Source organism: Lactuca saligna, chromosome 1 (assembly GCF_052625555.1).
Source record: "Lactuca saligna cultivar CGN05327 chromosome 1, ASM5262555v1, whole genome shotgun sequence".
Lineage (NCBI taxonomy): Eukaryota > Viridiplantae > Streptophyta > Magnoliopsida > Asterales > Asteraceae > Lactuca > Lactuca saligna.
The window spans coordinates 194,310,762-194,331,873 of record NC_136417.1 but is presented as its reverse complement, the minus strand read 5'-3'; the positions used below and the strand labels follow the sequence as shown (position 1 = coordinate 194,331,873).

Below are 21,112 nucleotides of genomic sequence, written 5' to 3'. Positions count from 1 at the left end.
CTGAACAGCGTCGACTCGCCGAGTCCCTAATGGACTCGTCGAGTCCAGTCGCGAATCTGCGACCAAGACCGTGATCCTACTCGGCGAGTCAGGCACCAACTCACCGAGTCTCCTCCTAAAAGTGCCCCAAAAATAGTTTTAAAATAATACCTGAAATTTCGGGCTGTTACAACTCTCCCCCACTAGAACTAGACTTCGCCCTCGAAGTCTCACTCTGCGAATAACTCCGGATGTTGCTCCCGCATTTCACGCTCCGGCTCCCAAGTCATCTCCGATCCCTTCCGGTGTTGCCACTGAACCAACACCAGAGGTACCTCCTTGTTCCGCAGAACCTTGATCTTCCGATCCCTGATAGCTACTGGTCTCTCGGCGTAATTCAGGCTCGTATCTACCTGAATATCCTCTAACGGAACCACCGCCGATTCATCGGCTATACACTTCCTCAACTGTGATACGTGAAAGGTGTTGTGAATCTGACCCAACTCTGCTGGCAACTCCAACCGATAAGCTACCCGACCTACCCTTGCAATTACACGAAACGGACCTATGAACCGGGGCCCCAACTTGGCCCTCTTTCTGAACCGGATCACTCCCTTCCAAGGAGAAACCTTCAGAAGAACGAAGTCACCAACCTGGAATTCTAGCTCGGACCGGCGTCTGTCCGCATAACTCTTCTGTAGGCTTTGGGCGGTCAATAATCTCTGCCTAACTTGCTGAATCTGCTCTGTCGTCTGGAGTACGATCTCCGTACTGCCCATCACTCTCTGCCCCACCTCTCCCCAACAAATGGGGGTCCGACACCTCCTACCATACAACAACTCAAAAGGTGGCATACCAATGCTCGAATGATGGCTGTTGTTGTAGGAAAACTCTGCCAAGGGTAAATACGCATCCCAGCTACCCCCGAAGTCTAACACACACGCTCGAAGCATGTCCTCCAATGTCTGAATCGTCCGATCGCTCTGCCCGTCGGTCTGGGGATGGTATGCGGTACTAAAATGCAGTTTAGTACCCAGCTCCTCATGAAATTTCTTCCAGAACCTGGATGTGAAACGTACATCACGGTCTGAAACAATCGAGATCGGCACCCCATGCCGAGATACTATCTCTCTCACGTATAACTCTGCCAACTTCTCCGCTGATGAACTCTCGCTAATGGCAAGGAAGTGTGCACTCTTCGTCAACCTATCCACAATCACCCAAATTGCATCGACTCCTCTGGCAGTCCTCGGAAATTTGGTGATGAAATCCATCGTAATTTGTTCCCACTTCCACTCAGGAATCTCCAAGGGCTGCAACTTACCATGCGGTCTTTGGTGCTCGGCCTTAACCCTACGGCAGGTCAAACACCTCTCAACGAACCAAGCGGCGTCTCTTTTCATGCAAGGCCACCAATATTCCTTCCTCAAGTCCAAATACATCTTAGTAGCACCGGGATGGATCGAGAATTTCGATCTATGAGCCTCCTCCATCAAAGTAGCACGCGTACCGCCCACGAATGGTACCCAAATCCGACCCTGAAACGTCAGAAGTCCTCGTCCATCCTTAACGAACTCTGAAATTAACCCAACGACTCTCTCTTTCTTCTGCATCTCGGATCTCACCGTCTCGGCCTGCGCCCCACGAATAGCATCCAATATCGGGGTCATCACTGTCAGTCTCAAACACACGTCTCGCAATGGAGTGCTTTCCGCTCTACGACTCAATGCATCGGCTACCACATTAGCCTTGCCTGGGTGGTATAGGATCTCACAGTCATAATCCTTAACCACGTCCAACCATCTCCTCTGACGCATATTTAGGTTGGGTTGATCCATCAAATACTTCAAACTTTTATGGTCCGTGTATATAGTACAACGAACCCCGTACAGGTAGTGACACCATATCTTGAGAGCGAACACCACTGCCCCCAACTCTGAATCATGTGTGGGATATCTCGCCTCATGAGGCTTCAGCTGCCTCGACGCATAAGCTATCACATGCCCTCTCTGCATCAACACCGCACCCAGTCCCGAAATCGATGCATCGCAATATACGACAAAATCCTCCATCCCTTCCAGGAGGGCTAACACCGGGGCTTCGCACAATCTCTGACGAAGTGTCTCGAAGGAAGTTTGCTGCTCGGGTCCCCATGAGAATGTAACACCCTTCCGGGTCAACCTGGTGAGCGGTACTGCGATCTTGGAGAAGTCCCTAATAAACCTCCGATAGTACCCCGCCAACCCAAGGAAACTCCTGATCTCGGAAGGTGACTTCGGTGCCTCCCAACTCATCACTGCTTCGCCGGATCGACCAATATCCCTGCCTGATTAACAACATGTCCAAGAAATTGGACCTCCCGCAACCAGAAGTCACATTTGGAGAATTTTGCATATAGCTTCTCCGACCTCAGTACCTCAAGGACCTCCCTCAAATGACTCTCATGCTGCTCTCTAGTTCGCGAATATACTAGGATGTCGTCGATAAATACAATCACAGACCGATCCAGCATTGGCCTGCATACCCTGTTCATGAGGTCCATGAACACTGCCGGGGCATTGGTGAGCCCGAAAGGCATCACCACGAACTCGTAATGCCCATACCGCGTCCTGAATGCTGTCTTCTGGACGTCCTCATCCCGCACTCTTACCTGATGGTACCCTGATCTCAGGTCGATCTTGGAAAACCAAGATGCCCCTTGCAACTGATCGAATAGATCATCGATCCTCGGTAACGGATAGCGGTTCTTGACCGTCACCTTGTTCAACTCCCGGTAATCAATACACATCCGGTGTGAACCATCCTTCTTCTTGACGAATAGAATCGGTGCTCCCCACGGCGAGCTACTCGGCCGAATAAATCCCTTCCCCAGCAACTCCTGGAGTTGCGAGGACAACTCTTGCATCTCTGAAGGTGCAAGACGATAAGGCACCTTCGCAATAGGCGCAGCCCCCGGAACCAGATCGATACCAAACTCTACTTGCCTCGCAGGAGGTACTCCCGGCAAATCCTCGGGAAAAACATCTGAAAACTCGCGCACCACTGGAACCTCCTCCACTGTCCTCGGTCTCTCGGAAGTCTCCCGCGTATCCATCACATACGCCACAAAACCTTTACATCCCTGCTGTAAACATTGCCTCGCCCTAGCAGCCGAACAAAAAGCTGATCCCGAACAGGTACCCTCGCCGTAAACCGTAAGAACTCCCCCACTAGGGTCTCGTATAGTCACCAGCTGGCGCTCACAGTCGATGACGGCGTTGAATCGGCTCAACCAGTCCATGCCCACGATGACACAGACATCACCCATCGCAATAGGAATTAGGTCAATCGGGAACGCAACCCCAAAAATCTCTAGCACGCATCCCCGAAGAACCTCCGTAGCACAAACCACCCTCTCGGCCGCTATAGAAACGCTCAGAGGCTGACTTAACGGCTCACGACCAATGCTGATATGCTGACTAAAAGCTAAAGATACAAAGGATCTACTCGCACCCGAATCAAATAACACAAGAGCAGGCATAGAGTTCACAATAAAAGTACCTACACATATATTAACATAAGCATAACATTTCAACTTTAAATAAATACGCGAATTACAGTATACCTGCCACAACATCGGGTGCAGCGCGGACCTCCTCCGCAGTCAGCTGAAAGGCTCTCCCGCGAGCCCTCGGGGCCTCGACCTTCACCGGTCGTGTCTCGGTAGTCCTGGTAGTAGGTGTAGATCCCTGTCGAAGCTGCGGGCACTCGGCCTTCCGATGGCCTGTCTGGTTGCAATGAAAGCAAACCATAAACCCCTTAGGACAATCCCTGGCAATGTGTCCTTCCTTGCCACACTTGTAGCAACCACCCGCTCTACACGCCCCCTCATGACTCTTGCTGCACTTTCCGCAAGTGCGGCCCTTCGAACCTCCCGTCCTCGCATCAGCGGATTTGAACCGCTTGGCTGCCGGCTGAGACTGAGCCGGTCGCCGGTCCACCTGCCGAGACTCGGCCTCCTCCCTGGCCTGGGTCTCCAACTCGATCTCGCGCTTCCTGGCATTCGCCTGAAGCTCAGTGAAAGTACGATAGGTGGAGTTTGACACAAACTCCCGGATATCCCTCCTCAACACGCCCAAGTACCGGCTCATCCGTGACTGCTCTGTAGACACCAACTCGGGGCAGAAGATCGCCCTCTCATGAAACTTCCGTGTAACCACCGCAATGGAATCAGTACCCTGTTTAAGGGTCAAGAACTCCTGGATCAATCGTTCCCTCTCCACTGGGGGAACGTACTCGTCCCTGAACATCTCAGTAAACCTCTCCCATGTCACCGCTGAAATCTCCTCCTGAGTGAAGTTCGCCGTCACGAACTTCCACCAATCCTTCGCTCCCAGACGGAGCTGGTTCAAGGCGAACCGTACCCTCAGGTGCTCCGGGCATGAACAAGTGTAGAAGCACCCCTCAATATCGGCGATCCACCTCATCGCAGCAATCGGATCCTGCGTCCCATCGAACTCAGGGGGTTTCGTGTTGCTGAATTCTCGGAATAGCAACGACTCACCCCCTTGCGGCCTAGCAGCGGCCACAGCTGCGGTAGCGGCAGCGACTGCAGCTTCAGTCAGTGCGGCGTACCGCTCCTCAAACTCCTCCATCAGGGTGGTCTTAATGGACCTAAACATCTCCGGGATCTCAGCCCGAACCGCCGCAGCTACCTCCTCCTGAATCATCTGACGAATCTCCTCGTCACTCATACTGCTCGAACTCGCTCCGTGGCGTGTCGTAACCATGATGTCTCTGAAATACAACATAAGATAATCAGAGACTCCATCAAGTACAATTGTACTCGATAACGCAACCCTACTCAGTCTCCGATATCCAGGGATTCTTACTTGGGTCTTCCACCGACCCGGTGTCTTCGGTAGTACGGGCCCAATACTACCGACCACACCGTGTCAGTGTTCGTCCCAAATTTTCCTCCCCAAACCCCGAATAGTGAGTACTCTACTTCTCGTATGCACTATCTACCTGCACGCTACCGAATATCTCATACAAGCAACTTCCCTAGACTAAGGCATCACAAAACAGGCCACTCTAGTCCTATCATGTATACCTAGTCTTCTAACATGCATACAATTCATAATTCAATGCATAACATATCATTGTAAGGTATTTTGGGGATCTTTACCGTTCGGGCGCTGGCTGATCGTACACACTGCGTCTTTCTTGTCTACCACTTTCCATTTATAAAAGTTTATGTATTTATTATTTTTAAAAGATTTTTCCTCAAATCCTCGGTTTGAGTTCAGTTACACCCGAAGGTACACCCGAATCCCTCAAACCAAGGCTCTGATACCAATTGTAACAACTCAAATTTTCAAATAAAATTTTCATTTAAAATAAAACTATTTTATCCAAACAAAAGTATTTATTTCAAGTTTCTTTTCAAAATACAACTAAAAGAATCCCCAAGATCTCCAACAATGGCAGTGTGTACGCGTCACGCCAGCGCCTTCCCACGGTCCTCGCTAGTACCTGAAACACATACATAACAACTTGTAAGCATAAATGCTTAGTGAGTTCCCCAGTATACCACTTACACATATACGCCTTTCCAGGCCCGGACCTTATGGTCCACAGTACAATGCCTTCCGGCCCATATGATAATCGCCTTCTGCCCATAATATAATTGCCTTCCGGCCCATAATATAATCGCCTTCCGGCCCATAAGATAATTGCCTTCCGGCCCATAAGATAATTGCCTTCCGGCCCATAACATGATTGCCTTCCGGCCCATAAACATATATAACACATAATGCATTTACTCTAACACATATATCACATATAAAAGACATAACATATCCGACCTTCCGGTCACACAGTCAAACCCTTCCGGGTACAGTATAGTGAGAAGACTCACCTCGTGGTAATGTAAGCTATCAACTCTTGAAACTACTCGCGCTCGATCCGCCGATCTGCAGACTCCCTATAATACCATATACCCTTATTAATACTCTTATCATTCAATACAACTGACCCTAAGAATTACTTGCAGGTCAACTCTGGTCAACGGTCAACTTGACCGGACTCGTCGAGTACAAAGGCGACTCGACGAGTCTAGACGTCCTTCCCAACTTCCCCTGTTGTTTCCCTTTCTACTCGTCGAGTATCCCTCTTGACTCGACGAGGTCCTCGTGGAAGAATCGCGGGGCCACCCCGACTCCACTCGCCGAGTCCGAAGGCGACTCGACGAGTTCCAATGAATCCTCAACTACTCGCCGAGTCTGAAGAACAACTCGGCGAGTCCCTGTAAATCTTCAAGCTACTCGCCGAGTCTGATCATTGGACTCGGCGAGTCCGTGCCATGCAGTCGATCACCTGCTCCCTGAAATATGCATGGTCCCGAGACATGCACCCATGGGACTTTCTGGACATCTAAGTATCATATCACTGGGGTATAAACGACTGGGTAACACACAATATTCTATCAAATCCCCAAATGGGTCTCATAAACCCTAGATTCGTGTACAACATCAAAACGACAGAAATGGTCCGAATATTACCTGGAAACGTGTTCTCTGTGTCCCCAACCTTCAGAGCTCAATCCCCTTGATCCTCCTTTGACCACAACCTTGCCTCTTATTGTCTAACCAAGCCTTCAAGTTTCCACTAGCCTTCACTCCTGCTCCAGATGCCCACAGACGTTTAGGTTCTCCTCAATCGGCCAAAAGACGAGCAATGACGGCCCTAAAGACGTTATATACGATCCAGAATCAAACGGCTAGGGTTTCTGCTGAACAGCGTCGACTCGCCGAGTCCCTAATGGACTCGTCGAGTCCAGTCGTGAATCTGCGACCAAGACCGTGATCCTACTCGGCGAGTCAGGCACCAACTCACCGAGTCTCCTCTTAAAAGTGCCCCAAAAATAGTTTTAAAATAATACCTGAAATTCAAGTGGGTTAGATCTGATCCCACATCGGCTGGGAAGGAGAACTAAGCATTCCTTATAAGGGGTGTGGATACCTTCCCTATTACAACGCGTTTTAAAGCCGTGAGGGCAGCAGATCCCATAAGAACTCTGCAGTTAAGCGTGCTCGGGCGGGAGTAGTACCGGGATGGGTGACCCCCTGGGAAGTCCTCGTGCCGAGTGGTCCAAAGCGGACAATATTGTGATACGTGCCAGAGGGGGATGTTACAAATGGTATCAGAGCTAGGGCACGGGTCGATGTGTTCGACGGGGACGTCGAACCCTATAATGGGGGGTGAAAGTGGGTTAGATCTAATCCCACATCGGCTGGGAAGGAGAACTAAGCATTCCTTATAAGGGGTGTGGATACCTTCCCTATCATAACGCGTTTTAAAGCCGTGAGGGCAGCAGATCCCATAAGAACTCTGCAGTTAAGTGTGCTCGGGCGGGAGTAGTACCGGGATGGGTGACCCCCTGGGAAGTCCTCGTGCCGAGTGGTCCAAAGCGGACAATATTGTGATACGTGCCAGAGGGGGATGTTACATGAAAAACATTAAACCCCAACTGTAAGCCCGAAAGCTTAGTGTGATACCCCCACAATACCAACCACATATACCATACACATAACATACTATATCATATCGAATCACAGAACAACCATGCATATCGGGTCTACTGTGTGACTGGTCCGCCGTGTCGGGCCTTCAGTCCACCTGGTCCACCCTCCGAGTCCAGTCATGTCCCTCGAGTCTGTAGTGTGGTTGGTCCGCCCGCACCGGGCCTTCAACCCACCTGGTCCACTCTCTGAGTCTACAATATAACTGGTCCGCCCGCATCGGGCCTTCAGTTGGCCTGGTCCACTCTCCGAGCCTCGGCACGTCTGGTCCGCCCTCGTGGGGCCTACAGCCTATCCGGCCCACTCGCTAGGCCTTAGGAACAACCGGTCCGCCCTGGGTATCTTGGCCTACAACATGAAGCAGGACCCGCCTCAACCCAACTCCAGTCCAAACAACCATGCACACATAAATATACAATCACATAACAATTCATATTCAATCAAACCGATCTAGCATATCACGTAACACAACATACTCTAAGCAAGATACCGACCTAACTGGTCACTTGCATAGCATCACCCTACATATCAGGAAACCGACCTTAACCAGGTCTCTAGCATATATCATCCTAGCTACCAGGATGCACACATATCAAAGCAATAACATAACAACAAATACCCGAATCTCAATCCGATAAAGGGCCGACCTTGGTGCCTTAGACCCTGTTGATATAGTGAGGATAACTCACCTCGAAACTGCCGGCTGAACGGATAACTCAAGCTGCTCTGACTACTGGTAGGATCTCCACCACTCGCCAACCACCAATACACTGAACTTAAAACAATATTCAAAAATTACCAAAATGCCCCTGGAAATCAACTGGTCAACCCTTGGTCAAAGTCAAAGTCAAAGTCTACCCCTGACTGACTCTACTCGCCGAGTCAACCCGATGACTCGCCGAGTCCCCATACACAGAACCTCCTTCAATTCGCGACCCAACTCGCTGAGTCACATCCCTTCCAAAAGAAACTTGGACCCTACGACCAGACTCGCCGAGTCCAAGAACAGACTCGCCGAGTCTACGACTATCTTCAACCTACTCTCCGAGTTGTTCTTACAACTCGCCGAGTTTCAGGCCATCTTCATCCAACTCGCCGAGTTCCAGCCTTTCTTCAAGCAACTCGCCGAGTACCACCGGGTCTGAATCCATACAGAGGCTTTCCAAGCCATGCAGATGATCAAAACCATAGATCTATCCCTCCCAAGGCCATCCATCACGTAAAATGGCAATCTTTACGTGAATCCAAGGAGATCTAGGCATTTTCACTCTAGGGTTTGGGTTTTGGGACAAGATAGCTCCATCAATCACTCAAAAACAGGGACCTTTATGCATTCTAACTCTCCTCCATTCCAGATCTGAGGTAGCAACCTCAGATCCAACCTCTAAACTCCAATACATCAAAAGATATGATCTCTAACACCTCCAAAAATGATGAATCTAGATAATAGCAGCTCAAACAATGAAGTAATACCTCAAAAGGATGCTCCAAGAGAAGGTTAATCTGAATCCTTGCAAAGCCCTTTGATCCAAGTTTCTTCTCCTTCAAGATTTCTTCAACAATCACTTCCCCAAGCTCCAAATGCACTCAAATCCTCCATAATTACGTATCTAGGGTTTTTGGACTTCAAGGGAGATCAAAGAGGCTGGGGAGACGGTATAATGTCCTTTAAATAAGGCTCATCCTCCGGATTTAGGGTTTTCTCCATTCAACGCCTACTCGCTGAGTCCAGCCTTGGACTCGCCGAGTTGGCCACTTAATACGTGACTTGAGTCGCGACCATACTCGCCGAGTCCACCCATCGACTCACCGAGTTGCCCTTTCAAATTTACACTTTTAGCCCTTCAACTCTACTCTTGATATTCCGGGATGTTACACATCACTCGCTTTTGGTTGACTGTAGCTAACAGTCACAAGTGGGGTGGTCAACCCGTATACTATTTATACACGACTTCCTCGCTCACACGGGATTAACGAATAAAGGTCAGAGGACTTTCACTAAGATCCCCAATCTTAGATGATGAATACAGTAGCTCAGGTAAACTTTGACGATGTTCTATAGTTCTAACAACAAAAGCATTTTCGTGTCTAAAACCCTAAGTTACTAGACTATGCTTTTAAACATTACTCCTAATTTCATAACATTTAGGCAGTATAACAGCTAGAAATGGTATAATGAGCCTTGGGGTCGAAATGGCTATTTATAGGCTGATTTTTGGCCCTCACGACGTGAGAAATGATAGGTTCATGTCGTGAATTATGGTAAGAGTTATCCCATAGCTTTAATGCGTGTTTTCTAGCCCCGATTCGTGTCCTGCAGCGTCCTCACGTCGTGAGAAAACCTTGCTCACGTCGTGAGCTTTTGGGTTATCGTTCTGTAGACTTCTAGATGAAAAATGAGGCGGTTTGACTCCTCACGTCGTGAGTTTTTAGGCTCACGTCGTGAGTCCAGTCAGATTAGGGTTTCTGACACGTGTTGTGCACTCAGATAGCTGTAACTTCGGAAGGTCGTAACTTTTGCATACAAACTCCGTTTTTGACGTTCTTTATATCCACGTATAGGTATTTACGAGCACTACAACTCTATTTTAGACTCAAATAGCTAATTCTAAGCCTATTTTAAATTCCTTATGTTATAGAGATTTTATAGTGTTCGATTTATCATAACTTCTTCATGCGAAGTCAGATTTAGAAGTTCTCTATATTTTTGGAATCGTATGGACATATACTTTGATTTATACCATAAAGTATGTATGAAATTTCATATTTATATTAGAATTATCATGAAATACATAGTGAGTTTATTACATTACTAGTTTAACAAAATCACATTACGTGATTAACATAATCACATGTGATTGTTATTGACCTATTTTGACTAGTGTTACAGATTACTGTTTGCATATGTCGATATAATGTGGTTAGATTGAGGCAATACAAATTTGTGTTGTAGGTCAACAAACTTGGAGCAATCTAACCGTGTGTTGTGGGCCTAGGGGAAATCCAGTCTGAGGAGTGTGGGCCCGAGAGCAATCTAGTTATATACTGTTAGCCGGGTGTGAATGTATTGTATATGTATTGTTGTGTGAGGTATTTTGGGGGAACTCACTGAACTTTGAATTACAGTTGTTGATTCTAATGTTTTTAGGTAGTTCTGATGATTGGGGCAAGACAAAGGCGTAATTGCACACATCCTCCTGCTATCCTATGTTTTGAGAGACTATTGATATTATGATTTTCTATGGATTTGATTGAAAACAATGGCTGATTATATTATATAACATTATTAAAAGGATGTTTTATTAAAAATGAAAAAAAAAATTATCATGGTTTTTGGGATGTTACAATTTAATCAACAACTATATACATAAAGCTTATGATAGGATGTTGAGGTGTGTTCGGCGTAAGAAACACGATTTGCTTTTTTTTATGTGGTATTTGGTTTATGTCCGATTAAACCATAATTTAGGTAGTGTGTCTCCTATGATGGTCATTTTAGTTTAATTGCTTCTTATGTTTTCTTTTCTCTAAAAAAAGTTATGTATATGTACATGTAGTTTTGTTATGGTATTTAAAAAAAATATTTACCATTCCTTGGTACTTTGAAAAATATCTCCCAAAAATAATAAAAGTGTTGTGGTCCCCTTATAATTTATATTAGAAAAAAAAAATTTGTTTTTTAACAACATCTCATTGTTTATCGCTTGTCCATGGAATTCGCAGCAACACTTCATATTTTAAACACACCTACAACTGTTACTTTCATTTTTTACGTTAGGTTTAATTTAGCTTATTAAAGAACACCGTTCAGTTTTTTACACTACCAATATACTCCAACCTAATTTTTAAACCCTGCATTCAAGTTCACAAAATACCTAATAGTTTAAATAATTACCAGAAATGGATGATGAATCCTTATGGGTTTTCTTCCTTTAATAACTACACATATATAAATTATGGTCCGTTTGAAGTATATTTAACCCTTCATGGCATCAAATCATTCAATGATTTGTTTCTTGGAGCTTGTAGTTGATTGTACATTCTAAAAGAAAAAACTTTATGTTCGTAATTTTAAAGTTTCATACATTATGATTTAAGAAAATCCCCAAAAATGTAAGGGGCTTGTCAAAGATCACTAGATACAAAAGGATTTGCTTGATAATCATCATATCATATTATATTATAGAGGAAACATTTTTCTTTTCACAATATTCATTTGAAACTCCTATGTATTTTTCCTTTCACCACATTCATTTGAAACTCCTATGGCTTTTCAATTTTTTTATAAAATTATAAGTTGGTTAATAAGGTTAAATAAATAAACTAAATTTCAATTTTAAAATAATATCATTACTTCTACTTATAAAGTTATGTCTTTAACTTTTAATATATTATACTTAATTTATTAGATTTAAAATATTGTTATATGTCAACCATTATCGGTTTAAAGCTACAACTTTTGAAAAGTTTGGACAAAATATTTAAATTGTTAATTTAAATATAACGTATATTTCTATATATCTATATCATAATATCATATCATTATATCATCATTTCATACTATATTATAAATGAAACATTTTTCCTTTCACCACATTCATTTGAAAATCCCATGTATTTTTTCCTTTCACCACATTCATTTGAAACTCCCATGACTTTTCAGTTTCTTTCTAATAATAATTATAAGTTAGTTAATAAGGTTAAATAAATATCAAACATAAAGTGTAATTATATATAAACTAAATTTCAATATTAAAATAATATCTTTACTTCTACTTATTAAGTGATTTTTTTTAACTTTTAACATATTATACTTAATTATTAGCTTTAATATATTGTTGGATGTAAACCATTATCATTTTAAAAATACAATTTTGGAACAATTTGTATAAAATACTCCAATTATTAATTTGAATATAACATTACAGGGTGAACTAAAATATAAATTTTAGTTTAACTTAAACAACCCAAAGAATATTTTGTAAATAGTTAAAAGTGATTAATTGTAGTGTTTTTATAATAATGATTATAAGTTGGTTAATAATGTTAAATAAATATCAAGCCTAAAGTGTAATCATAAATATACTAAATTTCAATTTTAAAATAATATATTTACTTCTACTTATAAAGTTATCTCTTTAACTTTTAACATATTATACTTAATTTATTAGATTTAATATGTTGTTGTATGTAAACCGTTATCAGTTTAAAGCTACAACTTTTGAACAGTTTGAACAAAATACTTAAATTGTTATTTTAAATATAACATTACAATGCCAACTTAAATATAAATTTTAGTCCCACTTAAAAAACCAAATAATGTTTTGTAAATAGTTAAAATTGATAACTTGTAGTGATAAATGCAAAAACTAAATTGTAATCTCAATTTAATTAAAATATTTCCTAAATATATTTTTATAATCGTTAAAACTTTTCAAATAAGTAGCTTAAAATAACTTATAATAACAATAGTTAAAAATAACTCTATATAAATGATTATATTGTTACATTTAACATCAAAAAATAATGTTTGATGTTTTAAATAATTATAATGATAAAAATTAAAATATTAAGCATATAAATTTTAAAAAATAAATTAACAATAACAACAACTATAAATAACATTAAACAATATATTATATTTAATTTTATTAATGTGTAACATGCAGGTAGAAATCATTCAAATGATTGAGATTATGTAGTTATAATAGATGCATATACTATCATATAATTCAAAATAAACAATACATTATATCAATTTAGTATATGAATTATTATATCAAATTTAACAACACTGTTATTGCTATATTAAAAAAACATATATTTGTAAAGACTTCAACTATATATATATGTGTTTCTGCATAATACACAGACATTCGCCTAGTAATATGTAAAGGGGAAATAAATTAGATAAAGATTGTTACGTGGACAATGATGGAGCATAAGTTGGTCAAAGGTTTATGATTTTGCATAAGTAGTTCACTCCACTGGACAAGCTACCGGTTGACACTGCAACCAGAGTAGGGAATATGATAAAAGGGTGAATGAGGACGAGGAGAAGAACCGACTTCTCCGATGACATGGTTAGTGGAATAACATGAAATATGGTTTCTCACCGATAAGAGAGAGTTCTCTAGCACGGCGCCAGAGATGCAAAGATTCATCGGTGGTTTCGTTGCGGTTATCCGACGAAATGATGACAATAGACGACACATGCAGATGACGATGAATACAAATTGGGGGAAAATGACATAAAAAAAATGGGCCACATCTTTTATTTTACCATTTAATAAAAAACACTATTATTTTATAAATAATTCTCAATCCAGAGCAATTGGTAAATATTTGTACATAGTTTAGTAAAAAAACATAGTAAGAGTGTAAAACTTTTTGTTTGGTTAGACTAGTAAAAATAGTTTTGTGGTTCAATAACAAAATACTCAAGTTTGGTGGCCAAAGTATCTATCGAACTCAAATGGAGCTCAGTCCATGACCACCACTCATCGACAGATATCTCTTGATCTCTCCATCTTCGTTTTTCAAGGCTCAAAAAAACAGAAAAAAGAAGCAACATGAAGAGCTTCACCCTGAGATCTCAGTTCTACACCCCATCTCACATTAATCTCATCGCCAATAGCCCTTCGTTTCTCGTCTCCTCCAAAACGAAATCACCATCTCTCTTAATCAAAAAACCAAAGTCCTCATCACAAATCACTAAATCCCCATCAAGAATTAAACTTTCTAATAGACCCCTGTTGATTGAATCAGAAACAGTCAAAATCACAGAAAAACCCAACGGCTCATCTTCAATTGAAAAGTTATCTGGAGATGAAGAACTTCACCTCTTAGACTTATCAGCAGAAACAGAGATATTCATCCCGTTTGGCGACAATTCGAGGTATGTGATAGTAGGAGCTGTGTCCTTAGGGTTCATGATGCTTCTTATGGGTTCCGATAACCACCAAACGGCATTAGCTTTTGGCCCAGAAGGGCCATTGATGGAAGATTTTTGGGATAACATGAGAAGATATGGGCTTTATGCATTGACTGTGAGTACTGGTGTTCTATATGCAGTTTTTCAGCCTCTTTATGAGTTATTGAAGAACCCCATTTCAGCCATTCTTGTTTTGACAATTCTTGGAGGTGGATTTTACATTGTTACTCAAGTGGTTTCTGCCATGATTGGTATCAACGAGTTTAGTTATGATTATTATTACTAGTCCAATGCCCATGACGATGGTAATCATGAACATGGTTAATCTATAGTGATTTTGTTGGCTAATAGCAAAATACCATAGTTTTGACCTGTTTCTTGTGTAATGTATAATGTAAGATGATAATAGTTCGGCATACTTATCACCTTATCCGTGAGGCTTGTGTCTTTCTTTTCTTGTATGGCTCACTTGATTCGATTAACACAATTTGTTTTGTTTGTTAACCACAAATTGTTTATTGATTGAAATTAATCCATAAATCTTACATGGTAAGAAATAGAAGAAACACCAACCAAATTGGTATATTTTCTTGTTAACAACTCAATATCAAACTCCTATAAAGATCTATAAATTCATAGACATTTGTAAGTTGCTATGAAGTGACTAACAAGATGATACTCAAAACAAGAACAGATAATCAAAATGCTTCATGTATTGATTGATACTCAAAAACAACACATGAAAAACCTAATGCTTATTAGAATTTGATGTATAAATAAAGTACCTAAATTAATGTACTACCTTCTTATAAGCACCGATGCAACAAACAAGATGTATAAATAAAGTACCTAAATTAATTACCCCTCCACTAAGATGCCTTTTATTTTACGGATTTCCCCTTTTTACCCCTCCTGGAATATTTGTCTTGCATCTGAGGTATAGCATAAGTTTTCACAATTGTACGCTAAATTCGTACTCAAATTACATTTTTTTTTTTTTTAAGGTTATGGTCATTTCATTTACCTTGATTTACCTTAAAAATATGACAACATTCAATGTCTCATTAACATGACAACATTCGGGTTACATCTAGATACCAAAGTGATGGGGCATTAGTTAAATGTTGAAATATATCCTCCAAATAAATAACACCCATGTATATATTATTCCATATTTTGTCCTCAGTCATATGTACCATCCTTTGTCATATAGTAAAAGATACGAGCATCATGTAGCAAATGTTTGTAATTATGGATCTTTTCTACACCCAAAATGGATAATCAGGCAACCCTTGTCCATATATAAAGCATCAAGGCAACAAACTACTTCTCTTGAATTCACAAAACGTTCCTTTCTTTCATATTTTTCCTTGTTCTAATTACATGCATGATGGGTGATGATGCTACGAAAGACGCCTTACTTGCAAGAGGAAAAGAACACGAAATCAAAGCTTGTTTTTACCCATCATCAATTTCCACAGACCAAATAAGTTTAAAGAAAGTGTCAGTTATTTTAGCTGCTTACCTTACCCTAGGAACCATCTGTTTTTCCCTAATTCAAGATCAAATCAGTGGGAAAAAAACCAACAAAATCCTGGATTCCATCTATTTCTGTGTCATCACAATGACAGCTGCAGGATATGGTGACGTAGGACCAAAAACCAATTTGGCAAAGTCTTTAGCTTGTATCTTTGTGTTTACAGGAATGGCTCTTGGTGGTTTTGCTCTTAGCAAAGCAGCAGATTACATAGTTGGAAAACAAGAAATCTTGTTTGTAAAAGCGATACACATGCATGAGACATATGGTCCAAATCAGATCCTTAAAGAAGCCGAAACAAATAAAGTGAAGTACAAGTTTTTTACTATTTTGACACTTATTATCTTCCTCATGACTGTTGGAACTTTGTTTTTGTCACTTGTTGAACAATTGAGCTACTTTGAAGCTTTCTATTGTGTCTGTGCTACAATCACGACATTAGGATATGGAGATAAGAGTTTTTCGACTCAAGGAGGACGTTTGTTTGCCATTTTCTGGATCTTGATTACTACTGTCTGTTTAGCACAACTATTTGTGTATTTAGTGGAATTATGGACTGATAATAGACGACAAATGCTTGTTCAATGGGTACTTAACAGGAAGTTGACGATTCAAGATCTTGAGAAAGCCGATCTTGATGATGATAAAGTTGTCAGGTAGATTTGAAACACCAACATTCAATGTTTATTTTATTTATTTTTATTTTTTTCTAAGCGTTTCTATGTCTATCATTTGGCTTTGTGTTTTCACAGTGCTGCAGAATATATTGTGTATAAGTTGAGAGAGATGGGGAAGGTGAGCAATGAAGATATTGCGATTGTGGTTGAAGGGTTTAAGAATCTTGATGTTGACCACTCAGGAACATTGACTGTTGACGATATAAAAATCATTGAATCACAATCCTGATACATATTTATGTGCGTGAAGTTCATAAAACCTTTGATTTTGCCAAGAGAAAATTGTTTTTTTTTTTATTTAATTTTTTTGTCATGAATATTCGTATTCTAATTCTAATAAAATAATATTTTTCTTCTCCATTTTTTTTATGGGTGATTCCTAATTAATGTAATGTGATTTTTCAATTCACTTTCATTTAAAATTTTAAGTTTTAAAATTGATATTTTAATTATATTAAATTAATAACATTAAAATAAAAATTAAAAAGATAATTACAAAATTATCCAAATACACTAATAACCTTAAAATTTTAGCCAAAAAATAAAATAAAAATTGCAATAATAATCACTGAAATCGCAGATGGAAATGACCCATCTACGATTTTGCCCTTCCATCTACAAATGTACAAGCGCCTAAAGCATAGATGTGCTTTAGGCACTTGTACATTCGTAGATGGAATAGTCCATCTGTGATTTTCGTGTTTCACCTGTGATTTTACGAAAAAAAAAAGTATAAAACCTTTTTTTCCCTTCATTTTTCACTCGTCAATATCGAAAAACTCTATCTCTCGACGATTCTCTGTGATGATTTCTTGAAGAAAATAGACGATTTTTTCAACAATCCCGAAAATATGGTTAGATTTTAACTTTTTTTTATGTTTTAATTAACATTTTTTTTAATATATGTTTTTATTATTTTATTATTTATTGTATTAGTTAGTGTAAAAAAATAAAATTATATTATTTGTGATTGGTTAATTTTGTTGTACTTGATAGTTTTAATATTATTTATTAGTAAATTTGAAGTTTTAATCCTATTTTGTTAGTGGTTTTATGAATATACAAGTATAGACTGCGTAGAATGTGCATTGGCTAGTTGTATATTTAGTAAAAAATGGTTAGAATATGTTTTTTTTTTTTTTTTTTTTTTTTTTTTTTTTTTTTTTTTTAAAGTTCAAAGTTAAATAAATTGTTACAATAATGTTTACAATATGTTTGGTTAGTGGTTTAAGTTGAGAAATTGATATAGCATAGTTAGAATATGCTATTTTTCGTTTGTATAGTTGTTGTATAACTTGAAAAATTATATATACTTATCCTATAAGTGGTTGTATAACTTGAAAAATGGTTATAATAATGTTTACAATAGTCATTTGTATATTTGTCGTATAACTTGAAAATTTGTATATACTTGTTGTGACATCCCCAAAATCACGGCCAGAAAAGACCGATTTTGTTTATGCTTTATACAAATCAGAGTACTTCATTTTATAAAAAGGTTGCGGAATTTGTTCCCAGAAAAACACGATAAATACGTTATTAAAACATTTTCGAAGAAACGTATTTTTATTCATCTTAAAACGTTTGGGATGTCATCGTTAATACAGAAACATAAGCATAAACAGAACTTACATTTATTTACACTAGTGATCTACATCTCTTTAAATCTCTCAGTGTAAAGTGACTTCATATCAACACTTGTGATATACATAAACTGAGTGGGTCAGGTTGGGAAACCTGGTGAGTACATAGCGTTTTCAACCCACAATAATATAATTGTTATGTTTAATCATCAAACAATTAACCCCATTACCCATCCATGTTATCTTCTTTACTCTTAAGGATTTAACCTAAGAGTCTTCTATCCTGCATTTGTTTATTCCGAAGTCCCTTACTTCCAGGGTTATAGGACTGGCACTAAATCCATAGCTGCCGATGTTAGTTCGTAAAGCACTAATTTCATAGCTGCTATATCCTACTCATCGGGTACTAAATCCATAGCTAACAGCGTTCAACAGGTACTAAGTCCATAGCTACCAATTCCTACAGGTACTAAATCCATAGCTACCAGTGTCTAACTAATAGGTACTAAGTCCATAGCTACCAATTTCTAACAGGTACTAAATCCATAGCTACCAACGTCTGACATGTACTAAGTCCATAGCTACCGGTGTTTGTCCCATAGGCACTAAGTCTATAGCTGCCAATGTATACTCACGTCATCTTCTATCGCTCATCATCTATCTACCCATCATCATACCCCACATATTTGTATATATAAAATACGTATACAATTTAAATCCTTTAAAACATGTATAAAACGTTCATCCAACATAGACAGCAAGTATTCAGATAATATGCACACATAGCACGTAGTTTATATTAAATACTTCATATCTATGTGTAAGATGAAAGGGACCATGAACTCACCTGATTAGGTGGTGATTCCGAACTCAGACAGCACTTCGTTATCTCAAAACAATTTTCCTTGACAAAACCTAGTATCAATACCACTAGTGTTTAGTTTTTAACGTTAACCACGACTAATTAATAGTCTAGCTATTATTACTATTATATAAGCGTTAAATAACACTCAATATAACTCATAATAATAGCCCAAATAATTATTTTAAGGTCCTAATAATGTTACTATAATTAAATAAAAGCTATATTAAATATAGTATAGGCATAACTCACTTACAATGGGTTTTTATTAAAAACCGAGCTTCGTTGGAGCAGCGTTTCCGAGCCGAAAGCTTTTCTTCTCGGAGCCGTCGGGTGCTCCGGGGCTTTCTTCTCGTGATAGGGAGGTTCCGTAGACTTGGGAGGGGTTTAGGGAGGCTAGAGAGAAGTTAGAGAGAGAAAGAGATGCTTATGGTGTGAAGAAAATATGAGGAGTTCACCCTTGTATTTATAGGAGTTTTATAGTAAAGTAGCCTCTAAGCTTCGTCCGTAACTTTTGCATACGAGCTCCGTTTTTGTCTGTCATTTTACCATTGAGATCCTATTAATGAGATCTTCAACTTTCGTTTAGACCTCGTTAGCTAATTCTCAATCTATCTCGGATTTACAAAACTGTATCGAATTCGCCGCGCTCGAAAAGTAGGGACTAAGCTTCGTCCATAACTTTCACATACGAGCTCCATTTTTGTCTGTATTTTTACCGTTGAGTTCCTAATAATGAGATCTTCAACTCTCATTTAGACCTCGTTGGCTAATTCTCATTCTATTTCGGATTTACAAAACTGTATCGAATTCGCCGCGCTCGAAAAGTAGCGACTAAGCTTCGTGTGACATCCCCAAAATCACGGCCAGAAAAGACCGATTTTGTTTATGCTTTATGAAAATCAGAGTACTTCATTTTATAAAAAGGTTGCGGAATTTGTTCCCAGAAAAACACGATAAATACGTTATTAAAACATTTTCGAAGAAACGTATTTTTATTCATCTTAAAACGTTTGGGATGTCATCGTTAATACAGAAACATAAGCATAAACAGAACTTACAATTGTTTACACTAGTGATCTACATCTCTTTAAATCTCTCAGTGTAATGTCACTTCATTTCATCACCTGTGATATACATAAACTGAGTGGGTCAGGTTGGGAAACCTGGTGAGTACATAGGGTTTTCAACCCACAATAATATAATTATTATGTTTAAACAATCAAACAATCAACCCAATTACCCATCCCCATTATCTTCTTTAGTCTGAAGGATCTACCCTAAGAACCCGCTATTCCTCGTTTATTTATTCCTAAGGATCATCCTAAGGAATCGACACGAAGTCCATCATTATCAAGGCTTATAGAATATATCTGGTGAACACGTAGTCCGAAACATCTTGTAAACACTTAGTTAAAAAGTAACTAGTGAACACACTTAGTTCAAAATACCTAGTGAACACACTCAGTTCAAAGATACGTAGTGAACACACTCAGCTCAAAAATACCTAATGAGCACCTAGTTCAAAAATACCTACATGTTACGAAACTGCTATCGTTCCACTGGACCGTCTAGTATCGTCCATAGTCGTCATCTATACTCCACTAGATGACTGGATCACTGACAACACTGATGTCTCCCATCGTGTTATCACAAAACAACTATTTCATCTACCCATGTTTTTCCCAACACGTTTTGTAGATATAAAATACGTATACAGTTTAAATCATTTAAAACATGTATAAAAATCTTTTACTCAGCATAGACAGCAAGTATTCAGACAATATGTACACATAGCACGTAATTTATATTAAAATACTTCATATCTAAGTGTAAGATGAAAGAGACTATGCACTCACAACACGTAAATTATATAATAAATACTTCATATCTATGTGTAAGATGAAAGGGACCATGCACTCACCTGAGAAGGTGGTGACTCGGTACTCGGACAGCGCTTCGTTTACTTTAAAATAAT

At 39.6% G+C, this 21,112-nt stretch overlaps 2 protein-coding genes across 2 annotated transcripts; both read left to right on the top strand.

Moving 5' to 3' along the window:
- Positions 1 to 14,023: 14,023 nt before the first annotated feature.
- Positions 14,024 to 14,922, top strand: LOC145047143 (uncharacterized). Its single transcript, XM_078995379.1, has one exon. The coding sequence runs from the start codon at positions 14,114 to 14,116 to the stop codon at positions 14,759 to 14,761; it is 648 nt and encodes a 215-aa protein (XP_078851505.1). The 5' UTR covers positions 14,024 to 14,113; the 3' UTR covers positions 14,762 to 14,922.
- Positions 14,923 to 15,802: 880 nt separating this feature from the next.
- LOC145001880 (two-pore potassium channel 1-like) lies at positions 15,803 to 17,049 on the top strand. Its single transcript, XM_078961215.1, has 2 exons — positions 15,803 to 16,668; positions 16,765 to 17,049. The coding sequence occupies exons 1-2, from the start codon at positions 15,863 to 15,865 to the stop codon at positions 16,916 to 16,918; spliced, it is 960 nt and encodes a 319-aa protein (XP_078817341.1). The 5' UTR covers positions 15,803 to 15,862; the 3' UTR covers positions 16,919 to 17,049.
- The last annotated feature ends 4,063 nt before the right edge of the window (positions 17,050 to 21,112 follow it).

Coding starts and splice junctions, on each gene's coding strand:
- LOC145047143 (XM_078995379.1), top strand. CDS start 14,114: ATGAAGAGCTTCACCCTGAGATCTCAGTTCTACACCCCATCTCACATT.
- LOC145001880 (XM_078961215.1), top strand. CDS start 15,863: ATGATGGGTGATGATGCTACGAAAGACGCCTTACTTGCAAGAGGAAAA. Junction 16,669..16,764: donor GATGATGATAAAGTTGTCAG/GTAGATTTGAAA, acceptor GTGTTTTCACAG/TGCTGCAGAATATATTGTGT.